At 48.7% G+C, this 27,850-nt stretch overlaps 1 protein-coding gene across 4 annotated transcripts in view; it reads left to right on the forward strand.

The window, feature by feature from the left end:
* Nucleotides 1–1,750: 1,750 nt before the first annotated feature.
* The window catches only part of SUGCT (succinyl-CoA:glutarate-CoA transferase), a 992,617-nt gene continuing 966,517 nt past the window's right edge, over nucleotides 1,751–27,850 (forward strand). For all 4 annotated transcript variants that reach the window (XM_066584998.1, XM_066585000.1, XM_066585001.1 and 1 more), the window contains exons 1-5: nucleotides 1,751–1,919; nucleotides 10,828–10,885; nucleotides 11,706–11,779; nucleotides 20,698–20,783; nucleotides 22,662–22,712. In XM_066584998.1, the coding sequence (XP_066441095.1) occupies nucleotides 1,805–1,919; nucleotides 10,828–10,885; nucleotides 11,706–11,779; nucleotides 20,698–20,783; nucleotides 22,662–22,712 (384 nt within the window). In that variant the 5' untranslated portion in view covers nucleotides 1,751–1,804. The remainder of the gene's footprint in view (nucleotides 1,920–10,827; nucleotides 10,886–11,705; nucleotides 11,780–20,697; nucleotides 20,784–22,661; nucleotides 22,713–27,850) is intronic.

Raw genomic sequence — 27,850 nt, forward strand, 5'->3', positions numbered from 1 at the left:
CTGGTATCAGTACTCTGGCCGGTACCTCAGGCCTGTCACAGCTGGTATCAGTACTCTGGCCGGTACCTCAGGCCTGTCACAGCCGGCGGGTATCAGTACTCTGGCCGGTACCTCAGGCCTGTCACAGCCTGCAGGTATCAGTACTCTGGCCGGTACCTCAGGCCTGTCACAGCTGGTATCAGTACTCTGGCCGTTACCTCAGGCCTGTCAGAAATGGTATCAGTACTCTGGCCGGTACCTCAGGCCTGTCACAGCCTGCAGGTATCAGTACTCTGGCCGGTACCTCAGGCCTGTCACAGCTGGTATCAGTACTCTGGCCGTTACCTCAGGCCTGTCACAGCCTGCGGGTATCAGTACTCTGGCCGGTACCTCAGGCCTGTCACAGCCTGCAGGTATCAGTACTCTGGCCGATACCTCAGACCTGTCAGAGCTGGTATCAGTACTCTGGCCGGTACCTCAGGCCTGTCACAGCCAGCTGGTATCAGTACTCTAGCTGGTACCTCAGGCCTGTCACAGCTGGTATCAGTACTCTGGCCGTTACCTCAGGCCTGTCACAGCCTGCGGGTATCAGTACTCTGGCCGGTACCTCAGGCCTGTCACAGCCTGCGGGTATCAGTACTCTAGCTGGTACCTCAGGCCTGTCACAGCTGGTATCAGTACTCTGGCCGGTACCTCAGGCCTGTCACAGCTGGTATCAGTACTCTGGCCGGTACTTCAGGCCTTTCACAGCCTGCGGGTATCAGTACTCTGGCCGGTACCTCAGGCCTGTCACAGCCTGCGGGTATCAGTACTCTAGCTGGTACCTCAGGCCTGTCACAGCTGGTATCAGTACTCTGGCCGGTACCTCAGGCCTGTCACAGCTGGTATCAGTACTCTGGCCGGTACCTCAGGCCTGTCACAGCTGGTATCAGTACTCTGGCCGGTACCTCAGGCCTGTCACAGCCAGCTGGTATCAGTACTCTAGCTGGTACCTCAGGCCTGTCACAGCTGGTATCAGTACTCTGGCCGGTACCTCAGGCCTGTCACAGCTGGTATTAGTACTCTGGCCAGTACCTCAGGCCTGTCACAGCTGGTATCAGTACTCTAGCCGGTACCTCAGGCCTGTCACAGCTGGTATCAGTACTCTGGCCGGTACCTCAGGCCTGTAACAGCCGGTGGATATCAGTACTCTGGCCGGTACCTCAGGCCTGTCACAGCTGGTATCAGTACTCTGGCCGGTACCTCAGGCCTGTCACAGCTGGTATCAGTACTCTGGCCAGTACCTCAGGCCTGTCACAGCTGGTATCAGTACTCTGGCCGGTACCTCAGGCCTGTCACAGCTGGTATCAGTACTCTGGCCAGTACCTCAGGCCTGTCACAGCTGGTATCAGTACTCTAGCCGGTACCTCAGGCCTGTCACAGCTGGTATCAGTACTCTGGCCGGTACCTCAGGCCTGTAACAGCCGGTGGATATCAGTACTCTGGCCGGTACCTCAGGCCTGTCACAGCTGGTATCAGTACTCTGGCCGGTACCTCAGGCCTGTCACAGCTGGTATCAGTACTCTGGCCAGTACCTCAGGCCTGTCACAGCTGGTATCAGTACTCTGGCCGGTACCTCAGGCCTGTCACAGCCGGCGGGTATCACTACTCTAGCTGGTACCTCAGATGCGCCATGTTTATGAGCCCGGTTGTACAATAACTAGCCCGTCACTGTCCGCCCTCTCACCGCCCCCTCATAAGCCCTCCCTCACGCCCTCCCGGGCTCCTGCCTGTCTCACACACCCGGGGGAGCCGACCGTGTGCCGGCACAGTGACAGCAGCCGCTATGCAGCCCGCAGCGCGACTTATGGAGGCCGTGAGGAGGAGCAACATGGGAGCGCTGCGTAGAGCCTCCCTCATCACCTCCTCCTGCACCCAGCGCCGGGTGTGCGCCCGGACAGGTACCCCAGGACACCCTGCTTTGCCATCCTGTGCCGTCATGTGACACCCCGCTATGCCCGGTGCGAGGCCGGCCGCACGCATATATGTGCGCACAGGGCGGATACTACTGCTAGTATCTGCCTCGTCCTGCTTTACCTCATGACTTCTGCAGCTTTCTACAAGCCCCCTAATAAGCACTGCCTCATGGGACCTTTCATGGGGACCGAAACTGCAGCGGAATTAAAGGCGTTTTGCAGGGAGATTACTATTGATGATGACCTATCCTGAGGATACTACAGGTCAATGGGTGGTCTGCCGGGGACCCCCACCGATCAGGTGATTGTGCGCCCGCTGACCACCACAATTACACATCAGCGGAAGTCTGGGCTCCGACCTCTGTGAAATGGCCGATAGCTGTAACTGCAGAAACGGTTTGCGTTGATTTAATTGAGCGCTACACCTGCAGTTACAAGTACCGCTCACTACACGGCGGTCGGCGCCGCTCCGCTCCGACCCCGGGTATTTGCGGCGCTGTCAGCGGGCGCACAATCGGACCTTAGCTGATCAGCTATTGATGACCTATCCCGAGGATCCCGCTGGTCAGCACCAGTATTCTCCCTCGGACACCCGTTAAGGACATCTTGCAGGATTGTTCTTGTGGATTTCTGACATACAGGAGATGTAATTCTGCAATGAAGTACCTTGCAAAAAAACGCAAGAAATTCTGCAGTTAAAAAACGCAACGAAATCGCCATTAATAGATAAAATCGGCGCCGCGTCCTGCAGACCCTCCCATCCCGGGTGTAGCGGTACTGAAGGATTTTGTTTTGCACAATTTTTACCCTCCAAAAAGGACCGGTCCCTTCATACAGTCAGCGCGGCGGGGTGAGGAGCTCCGCGGCCCCCACGGACTCAACAATTTTTTTTTTCGTACTCCTCTCTGTTCGCCTCTTCACGGATCCGGCCCTAGCGTTGCCACACAGCGGGAAAACCAATGGTTCAATCCTAATTTACTGGAAGGAGCAGATTTTAATAACGGAATCCGTGATCGCCGTCCACGTGGAAGATCTGCGGGCATGGGAAAAAAAAACTAAAATCTTCAGGCTCGCAGATACGAATTGCGTACTCCATGAATGTAAGGAAACATCGTGGCATGCTCTATGTTAGCATTATTCCGCACAGATGACCTCAATAGATGTCTATGGATGCGAGCGATCCTCAGCCTATACGCAATTAACATGGCAGATGAACGGCAGAAACGCTCGCAACTTGAAAAGCCAGAACGCCGACTAGAGGGGGGAGATCTGTTTTCCGCGTGGATGATGGCGTACATCCGCACGGAAGAACAATCGCATCCGCAATCTTGGCAATTGCTTTTTGCAAAGGATTGCAGGTCTTCTACTCCGGAAGTCTGCATGCAGAATCCGACCTGTTCATGTGGATCCGGCCTAAGGGCGCCTTCACCCTTAGGAGAAAATCGCGGGTTTTTGGAGCGATGCTAGAGTGAGTGAAAACAGAATTATGAAACCAATGATTTCATTCACATTTGCGATGTTTTCACTCATGCGATGTGGAGTGGAAAAAAAAAACCCGGCATGTCCTGTCTTTCTACGTTTTTTTTTCCTCCCATGTTTCCCTAAGAAGCCATCTTTTTAATCGCAACGCGTGAACTTGCGATTTTAACATTAGAAACTCCTGTTGACGTACGTGAGAAAATAGTGCGATGTGAGATCATTCTGAGGAAAAAGCATTGTTGCCCCTCAATTATCACGGGAACAAAGATGCGATTTTGCCGCGATTCTGTCGCGCCAAAATCGCGATCGTTAGTGTAGAGGACCCCTTAGGGCTTCAACACATGGGCGTGATTTTTGTCCTGTTTCGCAGCCGTGAAAATCACAGCTACAAGATGCGACAAACCGAAATCCTTGATTTCAGTGGTTTTGCTTTGCCTAGCCGCGTTCTTGCACGTTAATACTACACGCTAGAAAAGAGGATTGCCCTGTCCTTCTCGCACGTAGTTGTTCTATTTCAGGACCTCCAAAAAACGTGGCTTAGCAGCAGCTTTCTGATGCCATTTTAGAGACAGAATCCTCATACCCTGCAGCTCCGCTCATAGGTTTTTTGTTTTTTGGGGGTGGAAAAAAACTCCAGAAAAACAGCATGCAGGTTTTTTCTTTTTTAAATCTTTTTTTTTCTTCTTTCTCATGGAAAATGAATGCCCGACCCACAGCTCGCTGCAATAAAAAAAGCCATGGAGCCAAAAAAATTCAGCAAAAAAACTCCACTTTGCAAAACTTGTTTGTAGGGGGATTTTACTATTAACCTGCATCTGAATTAGAGATGAGCGAGCACCAAAATGCTCGGGTGCTCGTTACTCGGGATGAAATTATCGCGATGCTCGAGGGTTCGTTTCGAGTAACGAACCCCATTGAAGTCAATGGGCGACCCGAGCATTTTTGTATATCGCCGATGCTCGCTAAGGTTTCCATTTGTGAAAATCGGGGAAATTCAAGAAAGTGATGGGAACGACACAGCAACGGATAGGGCAGGCGAGGGGCTACATGTTGGGCTGCATCTCAAGTTCCCAGGTCCCACTATTAAGCCACAATAGCGGCAAGAGTGGCCCCCTCCCAACAACTTTTACTTCTGAAAAGCCCTCATTAGCAATGCATACCTTAGCTAAGCACCACACTACCTCCAACAAAGCACAATCACTGCCTGCATGACACTCCGCTGCCACTTCTCCTGGGTTACATGCTGCCCAACCCCCCCCCTGCACGACCCAGTGTCCACAGCGCACACCAAATTGTCCCTGCGCAGCCTTCAGCTGCCCTCATGCCACGCCACACTCATGTCTATTTATAAGTGCGTCTGCCATGAGGAGGAACCGCAGGCACACACTGCAGAGGGTTGGCATGGCTAGGCAGCGACCCTCTTTAAAAGGGGCGGGGCGATAGCCCACAATGCTGTACAGAAGCAATGAGAAATATAATCCTGTGCCACCGCCATCAGGAGCTGAACACGTGGGCATAGCAATGGGGAACCTATGTGCCACACACTATTCATTCTGTCAAGGTGTCTGCATGCCCCAGTCAGACCGCGTTTTTTTATAAATAGTCACAGGCAGGTACAACTCCGCAATGGGAATTCCGTGTGCACCTACAGCATGGGTGGCTCCCTGGAACCCACCGGCTGTACATTAATGTATCCCATTGCAGTGCCCATCACAGCTGAGGTAACGTCTGATTAAATGCAGGTGGGCTTCGGCCCACACTGCATGACCCAGTCAGACTGGGGTTCTTTAGAAGTGGACACATGCAGTTACAACTCCCTGTGGACCGACAGCATGGGTGGCTCCCTGGAACCCACCGGCGGTACATAAATATATCCCATTGCAGTGTCCAACACAGCGGATGTAACGTCAGCTGTAATGCAGGTGGGCTAAAAATTAATTTGATTACACTGTAGGCGAGGGCCCCCAAAAATTGGTGTACCAACAGTACTAATGTACCTCAGAAAAATTGCCCATGCCCAACCAAGAGGGCCGGTGAAACCCATTAATCGCTTTGGTTAATGTGACTTAATTTGTAACTAGGCCTGGAGGCAGCCCAGTTAAAATAAAAATTGGTTGAGGTGAAAGTTTCAACGCTTTAATGAGCATTGAAACGTATAAAAATTGTTTACAAAAATTATATGACTGAGCCTTGTGGGCCTAAAAAAAATTGCCCGTTTGGCGTGATTATGTGAGGTTTCAGGAGGAGGAGCAGGAGGAGGAGGATGAATATTATACACAGATTGATGAAGCTAAAAGGTCCACGTTTTTGATGGTGATAGAGAACAATGCTTCCATCCGCGGGTGCAGCCTACGTATTGCTTACGTATCGCTGCTGTCCGCTGGTGCAGAAGAGAAGTCTGGGGAAATCCAGGCTTTGTTCATCTTGATGAGTGTAAGCCTGTCGGCACTGTCGGTTGACAGGCGGGTACGCTTATCCTTGATGATTCCCCCAGCCGCACTAAACACCCTCTCTGACAAGACGCTAGCCGCAGGACAAGCAAGCACCTCCAGGGCATACAGCGCGAGTTCAGGCCACGTGTCCAGCTTCTACACCCAGTAGTTGTAGGTGGCAGAGGCGTCACGGAGGACGGTCGTGCGATCGGCTAGGTACTCCCTCACCATCCTTTTACAGTGCTCCCGCCGACTCTGCCTTGACTGGGGAGCGGTGACACAGTCTTGCTGGGGAGCCAGAAAGCTGACAAAGGCCTTAGAGAGTGTTCCCCTGCCTGTGCTGTACATGCTACCTGATCTCTGCGCCTCCCCTGCTACCTGGCCCTCGGAACTGCGCCTTCTGCCACTAGCGCTGTCGGATGGGAATTTTACCATCAGCTTGTCCGCCAGGGTCCTGTGGTATAGCATCACTTTCGAACCCCTTTCCTCTTCGGGAATGAGAGTGGAAAGGTTCTCCTTATACCGTGGGTCGAGCAGTGTGTACACCCAGTAATCCGTAGTGGCCAGAATGCGTGTAACGCGAGGGTCACGAGAAAGGCATCCTAACATGAAGTCAGCCATGTGTGCCAGGATACCTGTACGCAACACATGGCTGTCCTCACTAGGAAGATCACTTTCAGGATCCTCCTCCTCCTCATCCTCCTCCTCCTCCACTGGCCATACACGCTGAAAGGATGACAGGCAAGCAGCATGTGTACCCTCAGCAGTGGCCCAAGCTGTCTCTTCCCCCTCCTCCTCATGCTCCTCCTCCTCCTCAACGCGCTGAGATATAGAGATGAGGGTGCTCTGACTATCCAGCGACATACTGTCTTCCCACGCCTCCGTTTCCGAGTGCAAAGCGTCTGCCTTTATGCTTTGCAGGGAACTTCTCAAGAGGCATAGCAGAGGAATGGTGACGCTAATGAGTGCAGCATCCCCGCTCACCATCTGGGTAGACTCCTCAAAGTTTCCAAGGACCTGGCAGATGTCTGCCAACCAGGCCCACTCTTCTGTAAAGAATTGAGGAGGCTGACTCCCACTGTGCCGCCCATGTTGGAGTTGGTATTCCACTATAGCTCTACGCTGCTCATAGAGCCTGGCCAACATGTGGAGCGTAGAGTTCCACCATGTGGGCACGTCGCACAGCAGTCGGTGCACTGGCAGATTAAACCGATGTTGCAGGGTCCGCAGGGTGGCAGCGTCCGTCTTGGAGTTGCGGAAATGTGCGCTGACCCGGTGCACCTTTCCGAGCAGGTATGACAAGTGTGGGTAGCTTTTCAGAAAGCGTTGAACCACCAAATTAAAGACATGGGCCAGGCATGGCACGTGCGTGAGGCTGCCGAGCTGCAAAGCCTCCACCAGATTACGGCCGTTGTCACACACGACCATGCCCGGTTGGAGGCTCAGCGGCGCAAGCCAGCGGTCGGTCTGCTCTGTCAGACCCTGCAGCAGTTCGTGGGCACACGGCCTCTTCTCTCCTAAGCTGAGTAGTTTCAGCACGGCCTGCTGACGCTTGCCCACCGCTGTGCTGCCACGCCGCGCGACACCGACTGCTGGCGACATGCTGCTGCTGACACATCTTGATTGCGAGACAGAGGTTGCGTTGGAGGAGGAGGAGGAGGGTGGTTTAGTGGAGGAAGCATACACTGCCGCAGATACCACCACCGAGCTGGGGCACGCAATTCGGGGGGTGGGTAGGACGTGAGCGGTCCCAGGCTCTGACTCTGTCCCAGCCTCCACTAAATTCACCCAATGTGCCATCAGGAAGATATAGTGGCCCTGCCCGCCTATGCTTGTCCACGTGTCTGTTGTTAAGTGGACCTTGGCAGTAACCGCGTTGGTGAGGGCGCGTACAATGTTCCGGGAGACGTGGTCGTGCAGGGCTGGGACGGCACATCGGGAAAAGTAGTGGCAACTGGGAACCTAGTAGCGCGGGGCCGCCGCCGCCATCATGCTTTTGAAAGCCTCCGTTTCCACAAGCCTATACGGCAGCATCTCCAGGCTGATCAATTTGGCAATGTGCACGTTTAACGCTTGAGCGTGCGGGTGCGTGGCGGCGTACTTGCGCTTGCGCTCAAACAGTGGCGCTAGCGACGTCTGGACGCTGCACTGAGAGACATTGCTGGATGGGGCCGAGGACAGCGGAGGTGAGGGTGTGGGTGCAGGCCGGGAGACGGTAGTGCCTGTGTCCTCAGAGGGGGGTTGGATCTCAGTGGCAGGTTGGGGCACAGGGGGAGAGGCAGTGGTGCAAACCGGAGGCGGTGAACGGCCTTCGTCCCACCTTGCGGGGTGCTTGGCCATCATATGCCTGCGCATGCTGGTGGTGGTGGCTCCCCAGCTAATCTTGGCGCGACAAAGGTTGCACACCACTGTTGGTCGGTCGTCAGGCGTCTCTGAAAAACTGCCACACCGTAGAGCACCTTGACCTCTGCAGGGTGGCATGGCGCGAGGGGGCGCTTTGGGAAACAGTTGGTGGATTATTTGGTCTGGCCCTGCCTCTACCCCTGGCCACCGCACTGGCTCGGCCTGTGCCCACACCCTGACTTGGGCCTCCGCGTCCTCACCCGCGTCCACGTCCTCTAGGCCTACCCCTACCCCTCAGCATGGTGTATTACCAGTAGTGCAGAAACAGAACGCTGTAATAATACAGGCTTATTGGCCTGTGGTTGGAGGCTGACTTCGCTTACCGAACGCACAGCAGAGCCAGGAAATAATTTTGCGCAAGCCTGCTGTAACACTTAGCTGGCTGCGTATGAATTAGGAGGACAACTACACCCAGCACAGACCCAGTACACTGAGGACAGTCACAGGCAGCCCAAATAGATTTTTTTTCCCCAAATGTTTTTGGAAAGGCCCACTGCCTATATTCAATAAATATGTCTTCTGTCCCTGCGTCACCACTACTGGCCCTGGAGTATGTAAAATAACTGCAGACTGTTGCACTGTGGACTGGAATGTGATGTAACAGCCAACACAGAGCCAGGAAATAATTTTGCGCAAGCCTGCTGTAACACTTAGCTGGCTGCGTATGAATTAGGAGGACAACTACACCCAGCACAGACCCAGTACACCGAGGACAGTCATAGGCAGCCCAAATAGATTTTTTTCCCCAAATGTTTTTGGAAAGGCCCACTGCCTATATTCAATAAATATATGTCTTCTGTCCCTGCCTAAGCGCTTCTGGCCCTGGAGTATGTATAATTACTGCAGGGCGCAATGCTCTGCACGGCCGATATACAAAAAAAAAAAAAGTGCAACACTGCAAAAAGCAGCCTCCCCACTACTGCACACGGTTAGATGTGGCCCTAAGAAGGACCGTTGGGGTTCTTGAAGCCTAAAATACTCCTAACACTCTCCCTATAGCAGCTCCGGCACCAACAGCACTTTCCCTCCTCTATGTCAGAATGCATCTGTGGCGAGCCGCGGGAGGGGCCGATTTATATACTCAGGTGACACCTGATCTCGCCAGCCACTCACTGCAGGGGGGTGGTATAGGGCTTGAACGTCGCAGGGGGAAGATGTAATGCCTTCCCTGTCTTTCTATTGGCCAGAAAAGCGCGCTAACGTCTCAGAGATGAAAGTGAAAGTAACCCGAACATCGCGTGGTACTCGTTACGAGTAACGAGCATCTCGAACACGCTAATACTCGAACGAGTATCAAGCTCGGACGAGTACGTTCGCTCATCTCTAATCTGAATGCAGTGGGTTTACATTGCCCCCAAAAAAGGCCACTGACTTAAGGCCATCCAATATACGTACATCATAGCCTCATGTGGATGCATTATGTAACTACGCGCTATTCCTCGCCCACACTCATCATCACCATAGTACAGGTTGGGTCACGGAAAAGTAGCTCAGCATCATACTTGTATGAAAGTTGTCTATAGGACCTTTTACACGCGACGGAATTGTCCGCAGGACGAACTGCAAGCCGCATCAAATCCTGGAGTTAGATCTGCAGAGTTTGGTGTGGAATTCTGCAGCTGCGGATTTGGCTGTGTCTTGCGGCGTAATTCCATTCCATCTGAATGGTTAGGGTCAATCTGCCTTTTGTAACCTTGAAATATTACCCAGAGTGAAAATTCACCCAATCAAATTTAAAAAATGACACCACCAGAGCACTATTATGTTTCCTTAAAAATAAGACCCTGTTTTATATTTTTGCCTCAAAAGAGGCACAGGGTCTTATTTTCAGGGAGGTCTTAATTTGCATACCTAGCAGGCTTGGTCCACGTCCATCACGCCGCACTCATCCGCAGTCCTAGTCGATTGTACATCATTACTTCCTCCTGCCTCCAGGAAACAATGGCTGTGATTGGTTCTTGAGCCAATCAGTGCAGGGCTTGATGAACCAATCACAGCCTCGCATTGGTTCATCAAGCTCTGCTTTGATTGGCTGAGCCTTGGCGCTCGAATAACCAATTAACAGCCATTGCGTTGTGGAGATGGGATTTATGAATTGGCTAGTCGGCAAGGACTGCGAGAAGAGCCTGGACCTCCGGAGAGTGGCGCGAGGGACCCGGACCGCGCCTGCTTGGTAATGCATGACTTTTTTAAAACGTAGTGTAGCTAGGGCTTATTTTCAGGGTATGGACTAGATTACAAGCCCCTCCGAAAATCTGTAAAAATCAGGGTAGGGCTTATATTCACGATATTACCTTCATTTATTTTATTACAACAAAGCTGTATGGCGCTCTTATATGTACGATGATATACTGGGTAATTGTTGCACAAATACTTTTGCAAAATAAAGTTATCTTCATATATATATTTTTTAATATTGTTTTTATGTCAAAAAGCAGACCGGGTAAAAGTTTACCCTGGTGAAATACTAATGTCTGTCCAGGAAAGTGTAGTGCGACATGGTTAAACTAAAGCAAAGTCCTTCTATAATGAGGTCAGATGTCACCAGTTTAATATTTATTTTTTCATTCTTCTTAAAGCACCAGATTTTGGCAACATAAGGCCATTGGATGGAGTGAAGATCCTGGACTTGACAAGGTGCGTGCTAAGAAGTAGCATCAAATGTCAGTCTCAGGGTGACTACCCACTAGCGGTTTTTTTTCTGCTGCGAATTTGCTCCTATTTTTTCTTCCAATAGTTAATGGGACTTAAAGGGGTTGTCCCGCGCCGAAACGGGTTTTTTTTTTTCAATAGCCCCCCCGTTCGGCGCGAGACAAACCCGATGCAGGGGTTTAAAAAAAAACAAAACGGATAATACTTACCCGAATCCCCGCGCTCCGGTGACTTCTTACTTACCTTGCGAAGATGGCCGCTGGGATCTTCACCCTCGGTGGACCGCAGGTCTTCTGTGCGGTCCATTGCCGATTCCAGCCTCCTGATTGGCTGGAATCGGCACACGTGACGGGGCGGAGCTACGAGGAGCCGCTCTCTGGCACGAGCGGCCCCATTCAGAAGGGAGAAGACCGGACTGCGCAAGCGCGTCTAATCGGGCGATTAGACGCTGAAAATTAGACGGCACCATGGAGACGAGGACGCCAGCAACGGAACAGGTAAGTGAATAACTTCTGTATGGCTCATAATTAATGCACAATGTACATTACAAAGTGCATTAATATGGCCATACAGAAGTGTATACCCCAACTTTGTTTCGCGGGACAACCCCTTTAACAAAGTTGCGTCGCGATGCGTTGCGGTTTTAACATTAGAAATTGACAATTGGAAGAAAAAATAGGAGCAAATTTGCAGCAGAAAAAAAAACCCGCCAGTGAGTAGTCACCCTCAAAGTGACAGCACCTGATTCTATTCCCTGTAAGGACTAATGTAACCATTTATTATACTTGTACCTTCTATCTTGCAGAGTATTAGCTGGGCCTTTCGCTACGATGATTCTGGGAGATCTTGGAGCTGAAATCATAAAAGTTGAAAAACCTGGTAATAATGTTAAATGTTCGCACTCATGCTGTCCTGTATCATGTGTAGAACCAAGATTAGTTACGGTATTACATGCGCGCCGCTACAAGAAAAAGGTTTGGTACTGTGTTAGCTTCTGGTAATAAGCGCCGTTAACACTCCTGTAATAATGGTGATGGGCGGTGTCAGCGCGCTAGCACACATGTAACAGCACCCTCAGGGGGCTCTGCAACGTACCGGAATATTCCACAACACGCAGAAGAATCTGCACCAAACTCCGGATGTTACACATGCAGATTTGTAAAGGACTAGATTCCACTGAATATTCTGCTATATTTCACATGCCCTTTGTCTTAGGCCTTGCTAAAACAGCGCGGTTATCAGAGCGTTAAATCGCATGAACAAAGAATAGCCGCAGCCAAGTCGCGGCTATTCTCTGCAAGTTTACACGGCTGCCTGCGGTGTCTTGCAGTGCACTGACGCCGTGGCCCCGAAATCCCCTGGCCGCCAAAGCAATGAAAGTTATACTGCTTGGATTCCCTTCATTGTTGTAGCGCTCCCCGCTGCTAAACTTCCCCCCCCCCTTCCTTTTTTCTGCCAGCAGAAGAGTTTAGCAGCGGGGGGCACCTGTCATTGTATAACCGCTCAGCGCTGCTAAATTCCTTCCCCCTTCTATTGCTGGCCGGCTCGCATAGCCCCCGAAAGGGGACTATGGAGTCACCGGCGTTGTAAGGTCAAAAGATAGGACTTGTCCTATCTTTTGACGAAGAAAAATCTTGGCGTCAAAAAATCACGCCTGTCATGTCTTTTCTTATCCCACAGCAAAGCCATGGGTTCCTTTAAATGCACCTACTCTGGGTCAAAATGCCGTCCTTGTGAATAAGTTGTGTTTTAAACTCAGCACTAAACACTGTAAAACGCCTCCATTGATTTCAATGGGGCTTCTCAGACTAGCATTTCAATGCAGCGTTTTTAACGCCACATTTTTCGAGTGCTGCCTGTTCTATTTTCAGGCGTTTAAGGCCATTCTCACACATGCGCTTTTTATCTAGCAAGTCTGCATGGTAGTCGCAGTAAAACTCTCTTAACACCTCACAGACCTCAACTCCAACTCTGAATTTTCTAATGCTGCAATATTCAAGCTCTGTCTGCTCTATTTTGGAGCGTTTTCGTGCTTTTTAATACCTCATTACCCATCACAATGATGCGGTGCGTTAAAAACCGCGGCAAAAATGGCGGAAAAATCGCAGCATTTTGCCAATGTTGTGTGTGAGAGTGGCCTTAGCGTTTTAAAACGCAATACATCATCCATTGTGATGAATGAGCGGTTTCAGAACAGTCAAAAGTGCATTTTAATGCAGCTGAAAACACAGTAAACGATGCGTTAAAAAATGCATCGTTTTTACAATTGCCTGTGTGAGAGAGGCCTAAGAGTGTGTACACATCTGCAGGTTTTCTTTAGGTTTTTCAAATGTGGTTTTTGAAGGCAAAACCAGATGAGGATCATAAAAGGAGAGCGAGAATAAGGCCTCATTCACACGGGCGACACTGCATCGCTGTGAGAAAATCGCAGCGATATTGCATTGCTGGTCCGTGTGATATCGCTGTTATCTCTCGCGGTGATACCGCGACTTTGTAGCACCACTTGCGAAGATTTTCGGGGGAGGCTGGAAATATAAGCCCTTTCCCCAAAATACACCGTAGATGGAGAAAAAAACCCACATACATCACCTGTCCCATGTTGTCAGCCCGGCTGCAATTTCTCCCCGGGTCCCCGACACACATCATCATCTTTTTTTCTGACCGGGAATTCAAAAATCCCCGCCTCCTGAAGCACTGGCTGTGATTGGCTGACACTTAGCCAGTCACAGCCAGCGCTCGATGAATGGCAGTGATTGAACCAACCACAGCCATTTATTGAGTGCTGGCTGTGATTGGCTAAGTGCCAGCCAATCACAGCCAGCACTCAATGACTGGCTGTGATTGGTTCAATCACTGCCATTCATCGAGCTCCGGCTGTGATTGGCTGACGCTTAGCCAATCACATCCAGCGCTTCCAAAAGGCGGGGATTTTTGAATCCCCGGCCAGAAGAGGAGTAGATGATCTGTGCCGGGGACCCGGGGAGAAGATGCGGCCGGGCTGACAGTGCGGGACAGGTGATGTATGTGTGCTTTTTGTTTGTTTTTTTTTTCTGCAGCCAGGGCTTAAATTTTAGCTTTGACAGTAGGATTTCCTACTGTCAAAGTCGCATCTCATTGCACGAAAATAGCGTTTTCGTGCGATGCGATGCAACAGGGAGGAAGGCTCCATAGAGACACATGGGCTACAAAACCTCACGAGTCGTATGCATATAGCCGGACCTGTGAGGTTTTTGTGTCATTTTTGTAGCATGCTACAAAACATCGCATTTGTGTGAGGTAGGCCATAGGAAAGCATGGGCTTCTCGTACATGCAATTTGTAGCATTGTAGCAACGCTACAAAATCGCGCGACTTTGTCGCCCGTGTGAACGAGGCCTAAAAGATACAACTTCTCTTCTTTTTTTGGATTTACTTTTGGTTTTGGCTTCAAAAACTGCATAAAAAGCACGTGTGAATGCAATCTAAGGCTGGGTTCACACAGGGCGGACTTGCCACAGAAATTCCGTCCGGAGTTTCGTCGCGGCAACTCTGCCTGCGGCCGTTAATCCCAGGATTGGCCAGCCATGTGCACGAGATTTCTCAGAAATCTCGTCCACGTGGGACGGTAAATCTGTCGTGGCGAAGCAGGCGCTGCCAAGCGGATTCGCCGGCTGTAGCATGTCCATTTTTTTTCAGTTGCAGCCGCGCTCTTCTCTATGGGAGCGCCGGCTGCAACGTGCGGCCAAGCAGTCCCAAAAGCCGCGGCTAAGTGCCGCTGGTTTTAAAGCAGAGCTTTTCTGGCGGAAATCTTACGTTTTTTTGCTGCGGCCAAACCGCAAGATTTCTGCCAGGATTATGCTGTGTGGGAACACAGCCTTAAGCTGCATTCACACGAACGTATATTGGCTCGGTTTTCACGCCGAGCCGATATACGTCGTCCTCATCTGCAGGGGGGGGGGGGAGGATGGAAGAGCCAGAAGCAGGAACTGAGCTCCCGCCCCCCTCTGCCTCCTCTCCACCCCACTGCACTATTTGCAATGTGGAGAGGCGGGGCTAATTCTCGCAACTTAGCCCCGCCCCCGTCCTGCCTCTCCTCATTGCAAATAGTGCAGAGGTGCAGAGAGGGGGCGGGAGCTCAGTTCCTGCTCCTGGCTCTTCCATCCACCACCCCCCCCCCCACCCCCCATATTACGCACTTGGTAACTAACTTTGCATTTCTTTTAAGGCCTCATGTCCACGGGGAAAATCAGATCCGCTGCAGATTCTCCATGTAGAATCTGCAGCGGGTCCCTCCTGCCCCGCGGACATGAGCGCTGAAAATAGCAATTTAAAAGCATTTACCTATCCGTAGCGGGCGGCGAAGCTCTGCTCTTCCTCACGGCCGGATCTTCATTTTCGGCCGGCGGATGAATTCTTGACGCCGCCGGCACGTCGCCGGCACGTCGTCGACGTGCCGCGCGCATGCGCCGGGCACATCCGCCGAGCCGAAGCAAGGGAGATGCGGCCGTGAGGAAGAGCAGAGCTTCGCGGCCCGCTGCGGGTGAGTAAATGCTTTAAATTCCTATTTTAGACCCGCATGAAAATGGAGCATGGTCCAGATTTTTTCATGCTCCATATTTTTTTAAATCACTTTTATTGACGATCCGCGGGTATTTATCTACCCGCGGGTGGTCAATGCATCCCTATGGGGTGCGGATCCGCACGCGGGAGATCCGCTGCGGATTTTAAATCTCATTTTGCCCGTGGACATGAGCCCTAATGGTGCCGATTTCACACAGCATGTGAAATGCATGCGCAAGAAGAAAAATGTGACCTGTTCTTTCTTAGCACGCATTACAGATTCGTCGGCATGCATTGCATACTGCTACATGCTCCCCGCGCTGGAGATGCACCTGCGGAAACTGCTCGTGTGAGAGAGCCCTAAGAGAAATTGCCACCCTATTGTAACCACTTAGATCAACTTTCTCACACAGCAGTTTTGTGTAACTGGTAGTTACAATATATCCTAATCATCTACAGCTGTGGATTCAGCCTACTGTGTCTCAGGGCACATTGATTACACTGAGTCACAAGGATGATCAATAGCAAAACAATAAGACAAGGAGACTTGGGCGGCGACACTCATATGGCAAAAAAGCACATTATAGCCTTGCAGCATAACAAACTTATACAAGTGAGTGCAGCAGAGTTGGGCCTTGCAGGTTGCTGTGTCTTCATCACTAGAAATCAAGCGAGTTTGGATTTCTTGAGATTACTGGGTTTTGGAAACTTCTTAGGGCACATTAACACAGGCAAGCATCAGTCGCGCCTGACATTCTTTGCCACGACTCATCGCACAGGATAAGGACACTCCGGCTGTGTGCTGTGCGATCGATCCGGGGGAAACCACACATCTGCATGTTCTTTTTTCGCGACAATAGAACATGCCGCAATTTTTTTTCTATTTTGCTAATTGCAGCCAATTTTCACGCAAAAAAGGTCACTACTGCAGCCATTATACTAGAAGCTGTTGAGCTAACCATGCTCCCCTAGCTACTTCTGGGGAATCAAAGACTGCAGAAGCACCTAGGGACAGGACTGTTGAAATGCGCAGGATAAGTTTTCTAGGAGGTTTTTTTTTCAGCAGGGTGTGCTGAACAGCTTCAAGTATAAGGGCTTATTCAGATGAACGTATATCGGTCGGGTATTCACGCCGGCCGACATACGCGTCCATCTCTGCAGGGGGAGGAGGCTGGAAGAGCCGGGAGCAGTGCACTGAGCTCCCACCCCCTCTCTGCCTCCTCTCCACCCCTCGGCACTTTTTGCGATGAGAGGAGGCGGAACGGGGGCGGGGCTAAGTTCTGAGATAGTGCCGAGGGGTGGAGAGGGGGCGGAAGCTCAGTGCACTGCTCCCGGCTCTTCCAGCCTCCTCCCCCTGCAGAGAGGGACACCGTATATCGGCTGGCGTGAATACCCGGCTGATATACGGTTGTCTGAATAAGCCCTAAGGCTGTAGTCACACAGGGCGGAAATCCTGTGGAAATCTTGCGGAATGTCCACAGAGGGACCGTATGGAAATTCTGCGAGATTCCGCTGCTTGAAGTTCCGTGGGTTCTCAAGCAGTGTATTCCGCTGCGGCCAGCTCTTCCCCATAGAGAGGAGAGATGACCGATGCAGAAACGGTGATAAAATTGACATGCCGTGGCTTTGAATTCCACGTGACGTGTCAATTTCAGCGCGGCTTGACTGCAGCGTGTGACCGAGATTTTTGCAAATCTTATCCACTTTGCTGCTTTATCCAGGCGGAATTTCCCTGCAGAAAGCCCAGACAGGTTATTAGATATGTACTACTATTATCTCTATAAAGGATAAGGTTTGATATCTGGGTGTTCCTCTCTCTCACTGATATACTTCGTGACTCCATGCGATGTTATGAAAACTGGAGTCTCCTCATGTTAGTGAAGTTTTGGGATATCTCTTTACAGCCACCTGCAGACAGCCGGGTTGGATCCCGTTGCGAGAATTCTCGCAGTAGGATGCGGACCCGTGCCCCTGCAGAGACCTGCAGCTCACCTGCTCCCCGCGTCTTTCATCTCATGTATGCGCCCGCTGCCGGCCAGCATGCGTAGAGCGGAGCCGGCCCGTCACTACTGACGTTTCTGTGCGGGCCTCACAGAGGCCCACACAGAAATAGAGCTTGCCATGATTTGTCTTCCGCGCGTGCTTTCATGTGGACAAATCGCGGCTGTGTGCATAGGATTGCATTTTTTAATGCAATCCTATGGCAGCGGGCACGAAAATTCTGTGGGAAATCCCACTGCAGAATTTCTGCCCGTGTGCAGGGGGCATACATTTGTGTCAAGTACAGTTATCGGTTCTCCTAGTCTGAAATCCAGTCTTCAATGGGTAACAGGATCTTCCATTGTACGGTAATTAATGTAATCTCCACTTCTTCCTTCCAACTGTGCACTTTAATAGGCTTCTATAGTATTGAGTAAGAAAGCTACAACCCAAACCAAAGGAAACAGTGAGCAGTAGGTAAAGATAAACTCACGCTCTTCTTCCAAACCATTGTGTTCATGTACTGCCAGCATAGTAATGGTAGAATCAGTCTCCCTCTCCGACACTCTATCAGACAGATGCCTAAAGAAGAGGTTAAAAATCCATTAAGGCCGAGAAAATCGTGCGAGATTTGTGCATTGCAAGACGTACAAATCTCACCCAAACGTGCACTCTGTGTGGTTTTTTTTCTTCTTTCCTCTGCATCACACTGTGATGCGGGGAAAAAATTTGCGGCATGTCCTATCTTTGAAGGTGGAATCGCATCGCCTTTTGTTTTCAATTGGCAGGGGTGGGCAAAGCATCACACAACATGCAATGTGTAGGAGGTGTAATGTGATGTTTCTCGTTGAAAACAATGGGAAACATTCTGCGATCCTCTTCTGTCAGCTGCGCCGGAGGATCACTACTTCCTCAAAGTGATGCGGTTTTAACACAAAAACTCCTCACATCCGCAGTGAAATCGCACTCGCTCCTGTGAAATTAGCCTAAATCAGTTTTAAAAAATCCTCTAGCAGCCTCCCACTTTGGTCTAATTACATGCCACCATGGCTACTATCGGATTATTACATGCTAAGCTGCCTGATATCTAACGTTACTAATTCACAAGATTTTTATACTGGAAGCCAACAGTTTTGATGTTTTGAAAAAGATCTTTAATAAATGACAGAAACAAAGTTTAAGCCGTTAATGTTTGTTTAAAGACTGATTTACTGTGGGCAAAGGTGAACTGGTTGATATGATAGTACGATACTATTTATTGTGCTTGCAGGCAAAACATGTTACACACGGAAAACACGCCATAAACTACAGGGATTTGTGGTGTACATGTTATTGCTGATGCAGCAGATTTATAATGGTCCTTCTTGCACATAGCAGCCTAACACAGTGCAGCTTCCATTTCTTATTCTGCTCTTGAAAGTAAAAGCTGTACTGTGATTGGTTGCTATGGACAAGAAAGACAGTTTTTTCTTTTTGGCAGTTGTTGCAAAGCTGCCCCATTAAAGGGGTTGTCCCGCGGCAGCAAGTGGGGTTATGCACTTCTGTATGGCCATATTAAAGGGGTTGTCCCGCGCCGAAACGGTTTTTTTTCTTTTTTTTAACCCCCCCCCCCCCGTTCGGCGCGAGACAACCCCGATGCAGGGGTTAAAAAAACAACCCGCACAGCGCTTACCTGAATCCCGGCGGTCCGGCGTCTTCATACTTACCTGCTGAAGATGGCCGCCGGGATCCTCTGTCTCCGTGGACCGCAGGGCTTCTGTGCGGTCCATTGCCGATTCCAGCCTCCTGATTGGCTGGAATCGGCACGTGACGGGGCGGAGCTACACGGAGCCGGCATTCTACACGAGCGGCCCCATAGAAGACTGCAGAAGACCCGGACTGCGCAAGCGCGGCTAATTTGGCCATCGGAGGGCGAAAATTAGTCGGCTCCATGGGAACGAGGACGCCAGCAACGGAGCAGGTAAGTATAAAACTTTTTATAACTTCTGTATGGCTCATAATTAATGCACAATGTACATTACAAAGTGCATTATTATGGCCATACAGAAGTGTATAGACCCACTTGCTGCCGCGGGACAACCCCTTTAATGCACTTTGTAATATACATCGTGCATTAAATATGAGCCATACAGAAGTTATTCACTTACCTGCTCCGTTGCTGGCGTCCCCGTTGCCATGGTGCCGTCTAACTTCAGCGTCTAATCGCCAGATTAGACGCGCTTGCGCAGATGGCTCTTTTCCCTTCGGCTCGGCAGCAGTGGTGTTCTGGCTCCGCCCCTTGTACGCGTCATCGTGTAGCTCCGCCCCCTTCACGTGTGCCGATTCCAGCCTCCTGATTGGCTGGAATCGGCACATGTGACGGGGGCAGAGCTACGCGATGACGCGTACAAGGGGGGCGGAGCCAGAATGCTGCTGCTGCCGAGGCGAGCCGAAGGGAAAAGACCCATCTGCGCAAGCGCGTCTAATCGGGCGATTAGACGCTGAAGTTAGACGGCACCATGGCAACGGGGACGCCAGCAACGGAGCAGGTAAGTGAATAACTTCTGTATGGCTCATATTTAATGCACGATGTATATTACAAAGTGCATTAATATGACCATACAGAAGTGTAAAACCCCACTTGCTATCGCGGGACAACCCCTTTAACTGCAGGACACAAAGCATTGTCAGAGTGCTACTCATGTGACCTGGAGGTCGGAAGAAAAGTGCAGAATACACAGGGGACAAGCTATAGAACTGGACTCTGCACCCCAGAGATTGGCATTATATAAAAAAACCCTTCAGCATCCTTTTTTTGTAAGCATTCTTAATTGCCCTTCGATTCTCATAGATACCCAGATTTCTGCTGCAGGTTCCAGCTTTGTTTTCATAGTAGAAGAACATTTGAAGTGGGTTTCCAGTTGTTTACAACTGGTGGCCTATCCTCAGACTCGGCCATCAATATTTTTTGTCGATGGTCCAATTCTCTGATCTCAACAGATCTTGTGTTTGGAGGGCCATGAGTGGAGCACCATGTCCCCTTCTGTGTTTACACTGCTCCGTACCCTGTACTTCTAGTAGTGGCTGTACCGGGTATTACAGCTCAGTTCCATTCACTTGAATGGGACATTGCTGTAGGGAACTATAATACTATATACAGCCAGTGAAGGGGACCTGGTGCTTGCCAAGCATCATGGCACAGCTGATCAGTGGAGGAACCAAGAGTCAGTCGTGATTGTCTTTATGCAGCTGTTTTAATAAGTATGCCAATTAAACTTTAATTATGATCTGCTTTTGCAGGGTCTGGAGACGACACAAGGTCCTGGGGGCCTCCCTTTGTGGGAAGTGAAAGTGCTTACTTTCTTAGCGTGAACAGAAATAAGAAGGTATTAGTAGAACCATGTACTGTTTCGAAACAATCCAACCACTCTGTGAGCATCCATCAATGTTAGCTTGGTGATCCTTGGATATCTCTAAGCTCAAAAAGAGGAGTCAAAGTTCTGGTGCCACTTCATTCAAGTGATGAGCCCCCACTTATGAAACTTTCTAAGGCCTTTAGGCTGGATTTACACAGGCGAGTGTCATATCTGTCCAATAAACTCAAACTAATATTTCTTTAACCTGCAATTTTCCATGCAAGTGTGTTGCGTTTTGCAAGAAAATCACTCTACAGTGCATACAATTTGTGAAAATTGCATGTGGTTTCAATAAGAAAGATTTAAAAATCACATCGCACTCGCATGTACATATGAGTGCAATGCAATTTTTAACTTGCTCATAGCAAGTAATGGGCGAGTTTTCTGTGATATTGCAGCAAAATATGGCAAGCTGCAGTTTTCCTGTAGTACACTATTGGTGCAAGAGTAAAAACGCCTTTGTAAATTAACCCATGGAAACAATGGATTAATACATCATGGAAGTTCTGTGTGTTGCATAAAAACACAGAACTTGTATTCTGTTTTTTCTCAGCCATGTAAATACGGCCCCATATGACATTTCAGCTACATCTCAATGATGTCCTTATTTGAACAATTCTCTGATTATACACTGACATGCCAAAAGTCAGTGGTCAGGATATAATGTAGGCCACCTCTTGCTCAGCAAAGTGCAGCAACTCAACATGGCATCAGTTCCAAAGGTGGATGGAAGACGTTCGGAGATATGTCAATCCATGCCATCTAGATAGCCACCCACAGATATGTGGTATTTTTAGGCCCATGGTCTCGAGTGCAAATGGACCTCTCCACCACATGCCATAAATGATCCATTGGGCTCATGTTGGGTAAACGTGCAGGACACACCATTCTCCAGAATGCTCCTCAAACCAACTCTGGACAACTTGGGCCTAATGACACACTGTATTATCCTGCTGAAATATCTAATCATTCTGTGGATACGTGAAGTCCATGAAGGGCTGCAAATGGTCACTAAGTACCAGGCATAGGTAAATGACTTGTTTAGGTGGACCACTTTACCCAATCCATGCCTTGAGAACACACCCCACGCCAGTTTGGAACCACCGCTAGCCTGTACAGTACCTTGTCCATGGCTTCACAGGGTATGTGCCATTCATGAACCTTACCATCAGCCTAAAAACAATTGGTACTGTGACTCTTCAGACCACACCACATGTTATTTGATGTTTTCTGGTACACAGGTGACACTATGGATCACAGAATGTTAAATGCTTACATAACTCTGAAAACTTGAATGCTCCATCCATCTGGTACCCACTATCATACCTCATTCGAACGCTGATAATTCATGTTGCCTCTCTATAAGGATGGTGGCCAACATTCAACCTCACTCACAAGATAACTAGAGATGAGCGAGCACGCTCGGTAAAGGCAGATACTTGAGCGAGCATCTCTCTTCTCGAGTAACTGCATACTCGTCCAAGCAAATGCGGGGGGGGGGGGGGGGGGGGGGGGGCCGGCGGGGTGGAGGGGAGAGTGAGAGAAATCTTAGTCTTACACCGGGATTACAGCTGATTGCTGGGGGTCAAAGCTGGAACATTCTACAAACACATTATTTTTCTGGGACCTGTTTAATAAAATGGGATTTTTCAAAGCAGTCAACCTCTTTGAGAAAGTAGAATCTGAAGCATCTCTCTGCTGCACCGTTTTGCTCTATGTAAATGGACCTTTAGAGAAGGGAAATTGCTTTTTCAATGTATAACATTGCATAACATATGACATTTTTAAATGGAGACAGAATAAAAGTACTTTGTGTGTTTCATCAATTTCATATTCTGTTTTTGTCAGAGTATAGCTGTCAACATGAAGGACCCCAAAGGGACCAAAATTGTTAAACAGGTAAATTAAGTAAATGTAATACATTATTTACATAACTTTCCTTGTTCAGCTCTTTCTTAGGGCCTTGTGTGGTGCAGAGTTTTAAGCAGCAGAATGCAGTCCTAAGCTCTCATGACCTTGTGGGTTCAATCCCTGTATGGTTCAGGTAGCAGGCTCAAGGTTGACTCAGCCTTCCAAGGTTGGTAAAATGAGCAACCAGCTTGCTGGGGGGTAATAAACAAATTACCTGAAAGCGCTAAGTTGGCGCTATACAAATAACAAGTCCCTTCCCCCCTTCTTTCTGCATCATAACTTAACTGAACAATGGTTTTGCTATCTTTGTGCCCCTTGACATAGTTGCATCGTGCGGATGGTGTGTGCTTAGGAGCTGTGCAGAGTGTAAGACATCTGCAGTGTGTAAGACATAGAGCCAATACCCTGCTACAACAGCAAGGCCTGAGCTAGCTTAGATCTGAAACACACAGCGGACATCTTGAGGGCTTAAGCAGTTGGGATTAGAGCTAACTCAGATCCCAACTGCTTAAGCTCTCATATGTTGTGATCAATAGTAATCACAGCATCTAAGGAGTTTAATAAATTGATGAGGCTTCATTTGTTGCCCCTCGATGACTCAATTGTGGGGTACTGGTAGGCTGTCATGGCAACCAGAGGGCTAACAAGGCTCTTGTCCCTGTGTATTTACCTATTAGGGCCTAATAGATTGTGTGTGTCAATAAAATACCGATGAGCAACAATGCACTGGAATTGTCGAGACATCCTGCTCTCATTCAGACCTTTGGACAAGTTCTCCTGTATACTAGCCTAGTTCTATATTCCTGCTAGTTTAATTCTTGCCTCCGCCCTGCCGCTAATTAAAGGGGTTGTCCCGCGCCGAAACGGGTTTTTTTTTTTTTCAACCCCCCCCCGTTCGGCGCGAGACAACCCCGATGCAGGGACGTAAAAAAAAAACCGCTAAGCGCTTACCTTAATCCCCGCGCTCCGGTGACTTCTATACTTACCGGCTGAAGATGGCCGCCGGGATCCTCTTCCTCCGTGGACCGCAGCTCTTCTGTGCGGTCCATTGCCGATTCCAGCCTCCTGATTGGCTGGAATCGGCACGTAACGGGGCGGAGCTACACGGAGCCCCATTGAAGAAAGCAGAAGACCCGGACTGCGCAAGCGCGGCTAATTTGGCCATCGGAGGGCGAAAATTAGTCGGCTCCATGGGAACGAGGACGCTAGCAACGGAGCAGGTAAGTAAAAAACTTTTTATAACTTCTGTATGGCTCATAATTAATGCACAATGTATATTACAAAGTGCATTATTATGGCCATACAGAAGTGTATAGACCCACTTGCTGCCGCGGGACAACCCCTTTAAGCTTTTTATGTAAACCTGTCCCTTCATGTATTATATGATTATTGTGCTCCAAGCCGTAATCAAGCTCCATTTCTGCCTGCTCTTCTGCTGAGACCTTCTGATACCTACCCCTGGCTGCCATTCTGACTACGCTAGCTACCTCATCCATCTGTACTGCAAACTCAGACCTCCTGTTGTTGACCTCTGGCTTCCCATCTGACTACACTACCCACCTTATCCAGTTGTACTGCAAACTGAGACCTCCCATTGCTGATTCCTGGCTCTTCCCTGACTTCTCTCCAGACTTGCGGCTATTACAACCGAGGCTCCAACCCAGTGCCTGAAGTCGCAACAGCAATACTATACTATTACCTTGTATTGTTTGAGCAATCAGACTGTATATTCAAGTCCAAAAGACAAAAAAGACTGGTTTATTTTAAAAATTAAATAAAAAAGGTTTACTGTACCCCCAAAAAAATTTTTTATTCCAATTAAAAAAAAAAGCAAAAATGGTGAAATGCAAAAAAGCCCATTTGCTGTGTCATGTTTGTAATGACTCATATGGTAAAGTTAACATGTTGCTTATACTTCATGGGGAATGCTGCTAAAAAAAAACTCGCAGGAAACAATAGCGGAATTGCTATTTGTTTTTCACATCTAACCATCAGCTGAAAAATTTATGAACGATAATCAATGACTTTTTTTACCCCGAAATGGGGTTTGCAGATTGCAAAAATATAACTTCTTAAAAAAAATTTGCTTCCTTCATTCTCTTCCAGCAACATAAGAAACCTAACATACTCACTCCACGCTCCATCACTCGTCCTCCTCAAACACGGACTTGAAAGAATCAATTGCGTGTTTCTTTCAAGATCATGTAAATGATTCACCTTCCCTCTCTTTTTGACGGGAAGCACTGCAATGTGTTTTAAGATGCACCCTCATCAAACACGGCATGTTAATTGAAGAAGGAAGCAAACTTCAGAAGCTTCTCACTACGTTAAAAACCAGAGATACGTGTGAGAATACGATCAAAATGTTCTGAATTGTTTACCTTGAGGGTAAGGTTGGGATATCGAAAACCGATATATCGCAAATGCTTTGGCGATACTTTTCATCGATATTGTTTTGTCCGATATATCGGTAACATCGATCGTTTAAGGCGATATAATATCGATTTTTGTAAAGCAGAAGCGTGTCTTGTGGCCCGGTGACCAGATCTTCTCTCTTTACATTCCGCCCTTTCCTTTGTGTTGGGACAGGATGTAGTTTTGCTCGCGGCACTAATGAACTTATAAACAAGTTCTAGAAACTTTTGGAAAGTGTGAGGTGACTCTTTGTCACCAATAAGGTTTGCTCCAGGCAAAATGACTCTCAGAAAAAGGGCAGTCTTAGGCCCCTTTTCTGCATGCGTTTGTTCATTGCGTTAGACGCAGGCTTTGAACGCTTGCGTCTAACGCGATGGCTGTGGGCAATGCTTTCTAAATGAAAGCATTTCCACATGCAGACGAAGATCTGCGCTGAGCGCACGAAGGTCGCATCCAGAAAAGGAGATGCGACATGTCATGCGTTCAGCATCTAACGCGAACGCAGTGCCCATAGGAAAGATAGGAGACCCATCTAATGCAATTACAATTGCGTTCAGGTCACTGCGTTCGCGTTACCAGGCCCTGCATTGTTTACAAGTTGCCATGGAGACCGTTGGTCCCTCAGCGGCAACTTAAAAAAATGCAGCCCCACAAACACACAGAGATCTTGCTCACATCCCGTCAGGTCCAGCGTCCATCTTCTGGCTTCCTTATAGCTGGCAGGACCTTGTCTCAGTGTGTTTGTTGGCTCATTAGATAGCGATTATTGGGGCCACTGATAAAAAACTTCTTTTCATATACCAAATTTTAATTCTATGTTTCATCTGTAATTTTTATTTTCATTTGTAACTTTAATATATTTTCAGGATGTTATTAATAGTTAGAAGTTAATAATAAATTCAACAGTGTAATGTTTTAAAAGAAAACAATTTTGTTGTTGATTGTGTTGCTTTATTAACCCCAGACCTGTTTTATCTTTATACAGCATTTAAAAAAGTCGATATATCGATAGTTTTCCACCGATATTTTTCGATAATCGATAGTATCGACTATCGCTGAACAAACTATCGACATTTTTATGTCGATGTCCCAACCCTACTTGAGGGAAAGCGCTGTTTCTCACCAATGTTACTCTCTCTAGATTTTGAGTAGGTGGACTGGGGCTTTATAGACACTACCCTTGCTCAGTTAAGCCTTGGTCACATGTTACAGCACATCCAAGTGCTTTATTGAAACCCCCCATGTATTAGTCTCAATCTCTAGCACTGACAATAGAGGTCTTTGTCGCCGACTTGCTTGTCTACATCTCCCAGCCCCACATATCCTTGACTTCTTAGATCTGCAATACACACCTTAAAGGGGTTGTCTCGCGAAAGCAAGTGGGGTTAAGTACTTCTGTATGGCCATATTAATGCACTTTGTAATATACATCGTGCATTAAATATGAGCCATACAGAAGTTATTCACTTACCTGCTCCGTTGCTGGCGTCCCCGTCTAATTTCGGTGTCTTCTTGCTTTTTTAGATGCGCTTGCGCAGATGGGTCTTCTGCCATCGGGTCTGTTCGGCAGCAGCGGCGTTTTGGCTCCGCCCCTTGTACGCGTCATCGCGTAGCTCCGCCCCCGTCACATGTGCCGATTCCAGCCTCCTGATTGGCTGGAATCAGCACATGTGGCGGGGGCGGAGCTACGCGATGACGCGTGCAAGGGGGCAGAGCCAAAACGCCGAGCTGCCGAGCCAAGCCGAAGGGAGAAGACCCATCTGCGCAAGCGCGTCTAAAAAAGCAAGAAGACACCGAAATTAGACGGGGACGCCAGCAACGGAGCAGGTAAGTGAATAACTTCTGTATGGCTCATATTTAATGCACGATGTATATTACAAAGTGCATTAATATGGCCATACAGAAGTACTTAACCCCACTTGCTTTCGCGAGACAACCCCTTGAACTATTTCAGGAATTCTAAAGTTAATCTTTCCAGAATCGTAGACCTAAACATCATATTAGGTCCACAAACAGTTTAACAGTTACAAAATATCTCCACGTGGCAAATGAAGTGTTTAAATATCTGGGAATTCATCCGCCCTCACATCCTGCTGAAATTTTTCTTGGTTAAGAAATAACATGCTAAAATTGAATGTTCTCTCTTCCTTCCTCTACCTGTTTAAAACTAAGCCTTCCGAAACTCTTCTTCACCAAACTCACAAAACTCTTACCTGCGTAGCTAAGCATCCAAGAGTAGCTAAATTGTGACTTATTTAAAAAAAATCCCCTTAGAGGCCTTGCCCGCTCAGATTGCCTATCCTATTATGTGGCTACTGTGTTAGAATTGTAGATTTGTTCCACCATATAAAGGCTAAGCTATGGGTTGATCTGGAACATCTGCTGTTACCAGTCCCTTTGCAAGAAATCCCCTGGATATGCAAACAACTTTGGTCAACAAGCCATGTTGCTGCACTCCCTATTATTGCCAGCCATATAGTACACACTTGTAAACTGTGGTAAAACCTTCTGTAAATGTGCCCACCAGCTTGTGGTGTAAAAAAGCCTCAAATATTTGTGCAAGTGCGTCTTTGCGACCTTGTCCCCTTTTGCCCCCTGGCGTTGCCCTTTTTCGAAAAGTGGGTGGTGCACATTAGGAGGGTGCGTTGCCATCCGGATCGACAGATTTATGTATAGTTTCTGCCGTACGTTTTCTGAAGGTGCATGGAGCT

The sequence above is a fragment of the Eleutherodactylus coqui genome, chromosome 12 (genome assembly GCF_035609145.1).
Source record: "Eleutherodactylus coqui strain aEleCoq1 chromosome 12, aEleCoq1.hap1, whole genome shotgun sequence".
In the NCBI taxonomy this organism is placed as follows: domain Eukaryota; kingdom Metazoa; phylum Chordata; class Amphibia; order Anura; family Eleutherodactylidae; genus Eleutherodactylus; species Eleutherodactylus coqui.